The sequence below is a fragment of the Apium graveolens genome, chromosome 5 (assembly GCF_009905375.1).
Source record: "Apium graveolens cultivar Ventura chromosome 5, ASM990537v1, whole genome shotgun sequence".
Lineage (NCBI taxonomy): Eukaryota > Viridiplantae > Streptophyta > Magnoliopsida > Apiales > Apiaceae > Apium > Apium graveolens.
In genome coordinates, this window is record NC_133651.1 from 167,089,666 (window position 1) to 167,100,529 (window position 10,864).

The following is a 10,864-nucleotide window of genomic DNA, read 5'->3' on the forward strand; positions in this document are numbered from 1 at the left end:
AGACAAACACCCTATGATCGGTGTAAAAGTAATACCCTAAAGTCTCTTTAGGATATCCCACAAAACTACATTTTACGGATCGAGATTCCAGCTTATCTGGGTCAACTTTCTTGACATAAGATGGACATCCCCAAATCTTAACGTGTTTAAGACTCGGTTTCCTTTCTTTCCATATCTCATATAGAGTTTGAGGAACAGATTTGGAAGGCACCTTATTTAGTAAATATGTTGAGGTTTCCAATGCATAACCCTACATGAATACTGGAAGATTTGCATATCTCATCATGGACCAAACCATGTATAACAAAGTTCGATTTCTCGTTTCAGATACCCCATTCAACTGTGGAGTATATGGAGGAGTCCACTGGGAGACTATACCATTTTCTTTGAGATAATCTAGAAACTCTCCATTCAAGTATTCACCACCTCGATCTGATCGAAGAGTTATAATACTATGTTTGGTTTGTTTCTCCATTTCATGCTTATATTCTTTGAACTTTTCAAAGGCTTCAGACTTGTGTTTCATCAAATACACATATCCGAATCTAGATCGATCATCTATGAAAGTAATGAAGTATGAAAATCCACCCATGGCTTGCGTAGACATTGGTCCACATACATCTGTGTGTACCAATCCTAGTAAATCTGCAGCCCTCTCTCCATGTCCACTAAATGGAGATTTGGTCATTTTACCCAATAGACAAGACTCGCATGTAGGATATGATTCAAAATCAAAAGGGTCAAGTAACCCTTCCTTATGCAATGTCTGCGGTCTATTTTCACTAATGTGACCAAGTCTGCAGTGCCACAAAAAGGTGAGATTTTCATCATCCCTTTTTCTTTTATTAGTATGTTCAATTCGTAGTAAATCATGATCTACGTCACCTACATACAGACCATTATTTAAAATACCACTTCTATAAAGAACTTTATCTCTAAGAATTGAACATTTATTATTCTGAATAACAAATGAAAATCCAGCCAAGTCTAACATGGGAACAAAAATAATATTCCTCACAATCGAGGGAACAAAATAACAATTATTTAAAACAATAGTCTTGCCCGTAGGCATATGTAAATAAAATGATCGTATAGCTTCAGCAGCAACTCTTGCTCCATTTTCCATCCGTAGAATCACCTCCTCTTCCTCAAGAGTCCTAATTCTCCTTAGTCCCTGTAACGAATTGCAAATATGAGAACCACAGGCGGTATCTAATACCCAAATAGAAATTTGATTTAATGACATATTCACTTCAATCATGAACATACCTGAAGCAGAAGCAGTAGTCTCACTACCCTTCTTCTTCTTCAATTTTGCAAGGTAAACCTTGCAGTTCCTCTTCTAGTGCCCCATCTTGTTACAGTGGAAGCAAACAGCTTTGCTCTTGGGGTCTTCGGCTTTTGGTGGAACCGGCTTTTTTTCACCTACTTTCTTCTTCTTGGAAGGGTTCTTCTTCCTTTTCTTAGGATTGGAACCTTCACCAATTAGAAGAACAGAGCTCTTCTTAGGGGGAAAATTCGATTCCGCAGTCTTCAACATGTTGTGGAGTTCAGCCAGGCTGACATCCAGCTTATTCATGTGAAAGTTCAAAACAAACTGCGAAAACGAACCCGGAAGTGATTGCAAGACCAAGTCTTGGCTCAGCTCCCCATCCATGGCAAAACCAAGTTGTCCAAGACGTTCAATCAAATTGATCATCTTAAGTACATGGTCATTCACAGATGATCCCTCAGACATCCTACAACCGAACAGCTCCTTCGATATCTCATATCGAGCTGTCCTCCCTGCCACATCATACAACTCTTGTAGATGCATAAGGATAGTGTGAGCATCCATATGCTCATGCTGCTTCTGTAACTCAATGTTCATGGAAGCTAGCATGATGCATTGAGCAACATTTGCATCATCTATCCACTTACGATACACAACATGTTCATCATTATGTGCATCGTTAGCAGGTTCAGTAGGCTTAGGTGAGTCAAGCACATATTCCAGCTTCTTAACCCTGAGAACAATTCTCAAGTTTCGAAGCCAGTCAACAAAATTAGGACCAGTCAGCTTGTGAGCATCTAGTATACTCCGGAGTGATAGTACAGAAGACATAACGAATATAGTAAATCTGATTTATACAACCCCCTTAAGTGAAAAATTAAGCATTCATAATACTAGTGGGAATAGGGATCCTACATTCCATCACACAACCTAGGCTGTAGCACGAAATGTCATGTGATGTTCAATAGGCAGACAACTCTTGTCAATTACATCTTATGTTATTCCCTAATAAAACTTTAGCCTCTTGAATAATTGAGTCACGGTTGTAGCACGACAGACTCAATATTCTAAGTCAAGTCTAACCCAACATTTCGTATAATTGAATCAGTCTCCAACGGCCCACGGCTGCAGCACGTAACGACCTTTAGATTCTAATTCAATGTATACATCTCTATGTAATAGACAAGTATTTCTTATTTCGAAATCAAATCCTTTGGCCGTAGCACGAAACGACAATGATTTAAAAATAAGAACTACTTTCTACCATGTTGGAAGGCTATGATCGACACAAGCTTGTTATGTCATTGGCCAATAACTACTTGATATTATTTAAATTTTAGAGGGATTATATTATGTTACAATCATAATCATATTATAAAGAGATTATTCCTTTTAAATTAAATATTTCAAATCAATAATCGATAATCAGATGATTCCCAGATCGGGGAGAGCATTGTCAAGAGGCGTCACTTAATACCCCTTTCTTACAGATCAAAATCTGTTTTTGACAGAATCATCCTTTTTCTCAAAATTGAAAATTCATATTTAATTACGTGTTTCATAAACACAAGAATCTCATGATTGTATTCATAATATTATTGTCAAGGCAAGAAACGATTCATATTCTAGATTTTCCAGAGCACGCCTTATATTGATTTAAGTTCACCTAAATCTGTCATCACATGGTAAACATAGGCATATATCTCATATATAAAAATAAATAAACAAGTAAGCATGCAAGCAATATCATGTCACACATTGATATAATGATGTATGGATTTATTATAGCATTTAAAAGCAATTAAAATAATTAAAACATGCTTTAAAACACTTTTGGGAATATAAACAGTTCAAAACTTTTATATAAAAAATATTTGACCACTCCATTAGATCCGTCTCGGAAAAACGAATCCAGCGATATATTGCACGCCCAAAACGGAGTTACGAAACTCCCAAAAAACAAATTTAAAAAAGACAGATGGGCTATAACGCATTACAGTAATGCGTTACAAGGTCTATAACGCATTTACGTAATGCGTTACAACACTGTTGAGCCATTTACGTGTGTAACGCATTCCGTAAATGCGCAATAGTGTGTAACGCATTGACGGAATGCGCAACACACCCCCCACCCAGCGTGCGCCGCACGCGCTTGCAGCAGCCGACCTTTGCACTTGTTTTTTTTTTCTTTTCACGATTGTCAGCCCCTGTTCCTGCCGTTTTGCTAACTTACTACTATTACAAAAAAGAAGTCACCCCCTTTTTCCTTTACTCCCTTATTAATAACTCTTTATTAATTTATTATTTTAATTTTATTATTAATAAATTAATTAACATTTAATTAATAAATTAATAAAAATCAAAATAATATGATTTCTTAAATCAGGCAGTAGCCGAAAATTATCAAATCATCCATGGGTCCTTGTGCAAATTTTAATCATAATTATTCACATGCTTAATTATTTCATGAATTTTTAATTAAAACAATTTTAAAAAATTCATAACAAATAATTTACACATCACAAAATTATGAAAAAAAATACCTAGATGATCTACAACACTTGTAGAACCCAGATCAGTAGTCAAAATCTCATGCAAAAATTATTTCAAATTAATTCGTAATTAAATCCAAATAAACTTGCAAAAATCATAACAAAACCATACATGCATTAAAAAATCTGTAATTTTTTATATGGATCTCTATATGCAAAACCTAGCTCTGATGCCAATGAAGGAATTTACGGATGAGCGGAAGCGTGATATAACAATTATTCCGTAAAAACCATATACCGCACATATAGAAAAACATATAAAACAGAAAAACTGAGGAATCGTAACAATACCTTGTGAATCGAAGCTTTATAAAAATGGAGTGCTAGCAGTTGCTCCTCAATGTGTGAAGCACTCTACCGGTATTCACCAAGAACGATCCTCTTCGATGAACCTTTTTATAAAACCGAGCTTTTTATAAAAATGGAGTTTCTAGGAGAGAGAGAGAGAAAGAAGATGGAGGCTAGGGTTTTCACAAAACCAAAATTATGTTTTTGAATGAGCCATCTCATTCTATTTATAGGGCTCTCCTAGGGTTTTTATAATATATCAATATATATATATATATTAGCCCCATATTTTATCTTTATAAAATACTCTAATAATAATTAAAACTATTTTAATCATTATTTCTTTTTCTAAACTATTTAGAAAATAATTCTCTCTCTCATTATTTCATCAAAGAAAATATTCTTTTATGGTGTGACCCTATAGGTTCAATATTATGCCGGTAGTAGAAATAAATAATAATAAACTTTTATTAATTATTTACATGAATACTAAAATTCACTAAATATAATTAACTGATTAATTATATTTATTCTACATCGTGAGTGATGCTTCTCAACATATCGCGATTATCCGGATAATATGAATTCACTGCTTAGAATACCAAGAACATGTCAGTGACTAGTTACTGTACAATGAATTCCTTCTACCCTTATAATATCACGAATAAATACAAGGCATGGATCTCGTGTCAAGCCTATCAAATTTAATCATATGATTTCTTATTCATAATGCAAAATTCATATTAATGCAAATTAGAAACTCCTTTCTAATTTCATACACTCTGGCCAGAGATTCCAGAACTCGCATACTAAGAATGACATATGATATTCTCTTCATATACTGGAAGGGGTAGATCCTCTATTGATGTTAACTATCTCTATACACAAATCCCTAGGCCCAGATTAGACCTAATGAATGTCCTTGAGACTAAGGATTAAACCAAAGAATAGTTCATTATATATAAGATAACTTTAATGATCCCAAATCTAAGGACACTTGTACAACTATCACTCAGTGAATAACTATTGACACGTGAGTAATCTCCATTAATTGTTTAACTTATCGAGTCATGTTCAGTGAACTTATTCCCTAATAAGCACCTATATACTAGCTATAGTGTCACCACACAAATGCCTATGAGAACAGACATCCTCCTGAAGGGAGCAAGCATAGTATGTACCAATCTCTGCGGATCCACTAACATCTGATTAGTTATCCTACGATCAGGAATTGTTTAAGTCTAGAGTTATCATCTTCTAGATCTCACTATTATAATCTCATTATAATTCTAGAAGCTTTACTCTAAACTATGGAACATCTTATTTAAAACAATTTAAATAGATAAAGCCTATAATAAAAACATAACAAGTCTTTTATTAATATCAATGAAATAAAATAGGAATACAAGAAAGTTCTTCCTAACTCATCATACATGATTGGATTTAGGACAAACACTTTCAGAGGTAATATGATCGTTGGGAAATCGTTTTAATAAAAGTTCAAGGTATTTTTAATGTTTCGTAAGTGGACATTAAGTCCCTTTAAAACATACTATTATGGACTTGTAATCGTCCTATAATATCACCGGAATGAATCCCGAGTTTTCATCTTAAAATCCTGACCGACTCTCGGTCTTATATAATACGTCACACTTAAAGCGGAATTAAATATTTTACGATATATATTTATCGTACAACATCGCTACATTGTGCGAAAATTCAACAACTATGTATCATGGCAAGCATGATATTTAAGCAATGATAGTACAATAATCCTTTCACAACACAACATTAAAATGGAGTTGGGTTCGTAAACTTGCCTGGGTATCTCGAGGTGAAGGATGCTCTAGGTTCCGCTCGGAAATCTATAACCATAAACACAATTCGCTTCGTTAGGTCCCGTTCTAATTTACGGCTACTCGTACTCATGTGCTACTTATTATGCACCCTCTCAACTTGTATTTCCCTTGTTATTCCTTTAAGTCATTATTCACATCATGGTCGCTTTATTTTTCTTTCATTTTTATTTTCGTCGTCGGCTCCGCTTATGGATTCTACGTTTTCTAATCGCGCGGCCTCGACTCCAATATTTTTATAAAACTGAAAAATCATTATTTTTACTTGAAATTTTTATGGCAGTTAGGAAATTCAATATGTTACTCTCTGTAAAAATTTCTCTGTAAAAATTTCATGATTTATGAACACTTTTAAGTCGACCCTTTATATTTTCAAAATTCATAATTTGTAGCAGTTTTTGTCGAGTAAATCACTTTTAGTAAAACGACCATAACTTTTGATCCGTAAATCGGAATCAAGCGATTCAAGCGCCTAAACGATCCTTATAACATTTTCTATCATAAACAAGGGTTATTTTTCAAGAAACTACATTTTACATCTCCGGGACTTTCTGCAGAATCTTAAAGTTACGATTTGTTGGTTTTAACGGAATTACGTTTACGATCGGGGTTTCGTTTACACACTAACTCTTAACACAACCACCAACAATCATCATTTCATCATCAACACACAAACTCCTCTCAGGAACATCATGTTCTTGAGGCAACAACAATCAACCTTAAATCTACTTAGCTAAATATCAAGATTTCATCACTACCACTTCTAAAATTAGGTTTATAACTACATACTAAATGGATCTTGAAAATGAATCTTAAATAAAGTTGGGCCAAAGATTTTTACCTTTCTTGAAAGCTTGAGATGTGTTCTTGAGGATGGTGGATTCTTGAAAGTGCTTGGTATGATTTTTGGAACCTAAAACCACCATGGAAATCAAGAAACCTTTCTTGAGGCAACAACAATCAACCTTAAATCTACTTAACTAAATATCAAGATTTCATCACTACCACTTCTAAAACTAGGTTTATAACTACATAATAAATGGATCTTGAAAATAAATCTTAAATAAAGTTGGGCCAAAGATTTTTACCTTTCTTGAAAGCTTGAGATGTGTTCTTGAGGATGGTAGATTCTTGGAAGTGCTTGGTATGATTTTTGGAACCTAAAACCACCATGGAAATCAAGAAACGAAAGAGGTGTTATTATTCATACTATTCACTAGTGACTTTCTTGATTTTATTTCACCCATCAAACTTTGATAAAAAGAGATGAAAGAATTTTCTTACCTTAGTTTGATTGTTAGGAAGATTGAGAATTAATGGGATGATTTTTACAATGGCTAGATTTTGAGATTTGAATTTGAATTCCTCCTTTCTTTCTTGAAAAGCCGAATGGAAGAATGAAGGGGTGGGGGTTTTTTTATGCTTTCTTCTCTTGGTTGCTTCTATGAAATGGGGTGGTGATATCTTTCCCTTGATTTTTATTCTTCCTAGTATAGCATTCTAGGTTTATTCCTTGTTGCAAATCTTGGGGACAAATCCAAGTAGCTTGCTAGCTTACAAGCTAAACTACATGTGTTAGCTTCCTTAGCACACTATTTGGCTAGCTTGCTTGATCATCCTATGGTTAGCTCACTATTTGATGAAGTAACCATGGTTACTTTCTTACCATGGTTAGTTAGTGCGTTACATTAATTTAATCGTTTACGCGTTCGCTCGGTCGTTTAAGCGTTTTCGTAATACTTACTCGTAAATGATTCGCGACGTAATTCCTTTCGTATTTATTCCTTATATTTTGAATTATCATACTTGAATATAAATCCGTATGGTTTTAATTTTGTAATTATATTGCGATTCCCGTAATCCTCGATGAGTCGTAAATACGGTCATTTTTCAAAGTTCGTTTTCTTCAAAAACTAATAGCATTTACATACACTATTTGGTACGTATAATCATAATATCAACTCCGAATCTTCTTTTCTCATGCATTACATAGTGTGGACTCAAAAGTTTTTCCCGTCTGTCAGGGTTACTATTCATTAAACGTTTTACAAGGTCTAAAAAATCCGAGTTATTACATCTCTACATGAAGAATTTGTCTTGTCGATATCTCTAAGATCTTTACATGCAGAAATGACTTTTCGATATCTCTGAGATCTCTACATACATATTTTGACTTGTCCATATATTTGAGATCTCTACATGCAGAAATGACTTGTCGATATCTCTTGAGACTTCTCTATAATTCATTTTGGAGTTCTCGACTGACTTCTCGATATCTCTTGATCTGTGACTTGTCGATATCTTGACTTTGAACATTTTTCCTAGAACAACATTATTCAGCTCCAAACTTCTACACTTTTCTCTGAGACATGATCATGACTTGAATTCTTCAAGAGTTTATTCCTAAGTTTGAAACTGTTCACAAAAAAATTCTCCAGTCTAATCCACCAAACATTTTTACAAACTCAAGGAATACAATTAAAGAATATAAATATTGATTATCATACAACTTGATCTTAGGGCTGTTAATATGACTTAATCTAGTTATTATACATGCATGTCTTGCACAACATACTAAAAAATCAAAATAATAATTTTAAAATTATTTGAAATACCAAATCACCAAGACAAATCCAACTATCATTTTTATAAAGTCTCTATCGATATTCTAGAGATGATACAACAAATCTCATCATTTTTATCATATCCTAATTATTTTCTAAAAATATTTAAAGGCATATATATTTATATTTTCACATAATAAAGTCCTTAAATTCGATTAAAAATACATCAATTATATAACTCACCATGTACATGTCATATAGCATGTATTCAAATATTCTATAACCAAATCTCATATTTTTACTTAATTTATATTAAATCTTAACTATACTCACTTTTTTTTATTTCCGACACATACATAAAATTCGATAACCTTTATAGATTATTACTTCATCATGTGTGTTTAACCGCATTTACACGCACGGTTAAGTAAATAGATTATTGGAGTTAGGAATAAACTAATTTGAAGAAGTATCACTAAAAATTATTGATGCACTAATTTAAATCTTATTTCTTATATTTTAATTCAAGAGTACAATTTTATACAAGGAATAACAAATAGATTACCTAAACACTCCATTGATCCGATTCATTAAATTTGAAGTTATGAAATTTTAAGTTAAGAATATAAATAGCTAGTTTATTGAATTCGCTAAAACTAGAATAATTAATTGTGTCATTCACGTGGAAGCATAGTTGCAGCAAATGAGGGCACGTAGCACCCTAATACAAACACGTGTTGCTCAACCAAATGTTCTAGGCTAAAAGCATACATTCATATATATCCTGATCTAGCCTCAAAATTCTACACTTACATAATACATTAGACATAATGGCCTCAAGTGACAAGACGCCGGATCAGATGCCTCCCGGCGACGGAAGCCTGCCGCCGGGAAAAGGCATGACGATAACACAGAGTATGGTTGACAAAGGAGCTGAGATGATGCAATCATTCAAACCAATCAAACAGATGAGTCAACATGTTTGTAGCTTCGCTTGTTATAGCCATGATATGAGTCGTCAGATTGAGACTCATCATTATGTCTCCAGACTCAACAACGACTTTCTCCAGTGCGCTGTTTATGATTCTGATCATCCTAATGCCCGTCTAATAGGTGGTGTTCAACCCCCCCCCCTATTATTGTTAAATTGTATTTTTTAATATTATTATGATTATGATATGGTTGTTTGTCTGCAGGGGTTGAGTATATCATTTCGGGTCGAATTTTAGAAACTCTGTTACCTGAGGAACAAAAGCTTTGGCATTCCCATGCTCATGAGGTAAATATTCTTTATATAATTCGATTTTCAGTTCAAGTGGATCTACGTCAATTATGCTATGCTATGAATGGTCCAGATCACGTCAGGGTTGTGGACGAATCCACGGGTTCCGGAGATGATTAACAGTGGCGAACTCCAAGATCTTGTTAATACGTATGGCAAGTTTTGGTGCACCTGGCAAACTGATAGAGGTACACATCCTTTGCACCCATACCTTTATATTACTGGATCGATCCATTTTCTGACAATTCATTTAGATTGACAAATTAAACATGTACACGTGAATTGTGATTTGTAGCATACGGAAAAATTAGTGATTTGCACCTGGTATTTATGTAGAACTGTAAACATTATGCTATTGGTTTCTGAATTATTGTGTTTGATTCAAGTTTAACTATGTATATAGGTGATAGGCTTCCACTGGGTGCACCTGCACTGATGATGTCACCACAAGAAGCCGAACTGGGGATTATAAAGATAGATCTTCTTAAAAACAGAGATGACAAGTACAGAATGTCGACCGATGCCCTGAAGAAATCAAGGGCTTCTCTAAAGATGCCCGAGTCGATGAACCGAATGGCCGACTACTGGAAACATGCTGGCAAAGGTTTTGCTATTGACATTAAGGAGGCTCAAATCAAAACTACTGCACCCTTTCCCTAAGATGTGGTTTATTTTCTATAAATCTATCTAGTACTGCTGCTATCCACGGAAATATGACAATCAAATTCTGATGGAAACTATGCCTTTCTGTTTTTCTAATTCATACCAAATATTTTATTATGCATTGTTGTCTTTCATGACACTCGGTAGTTAAAAGAACAAGCCTGCTTTCACATCTCTTTTTTCAAAAGAAAAATATCACAAATGTATTTCGATATTAGATCTCAGATATGGCTCTTCCTCTATCAATAGCTTGAGGAGCAGCGTTTAGTTGTGTAGCTAAATTAGCGCCGTTGAATTATGATTGATAGCCCATAATAATATATAGGCCCATTAGTAAGATCCCAGGCCCAATAGTATGAGTATAGGGTCCATTTAGCAATAACCCT

At 34.1% G+C, this 10,864-nt stretch overlaps 1 protein-coding gene across 1 annotated transcript; it reads left to right on the forward strand.

Moving 5' to 3' along the window:
• Positions 1-9,331: 9,331 nt before the first annotated feature.
• LOC141661503 (oil body-associated protein 2A-like) lies at positions 9,332-10,650 on the forward strand. The gene is made up of 4 exons (XM_074468527.1): positions 9,332-9,646; positions 9,730-9,812; positions 9,889-10,003; positions 10,219-10,650. The coding sequence occupies exons 1-4, from the start codon at positions 9,364-9,366 to the stop codon at positions 10,473-10,475; spliced, it is 738 nt and encodes a 245-aa protein (XP_074324628.1). The 5' UTR covers positions 9,332-9,363; the 3' UTR covers positions 10,476-10,650.
• The last annotated feature ends 214 nt before the right edge of the window (positions 10,651-10,864 follow it).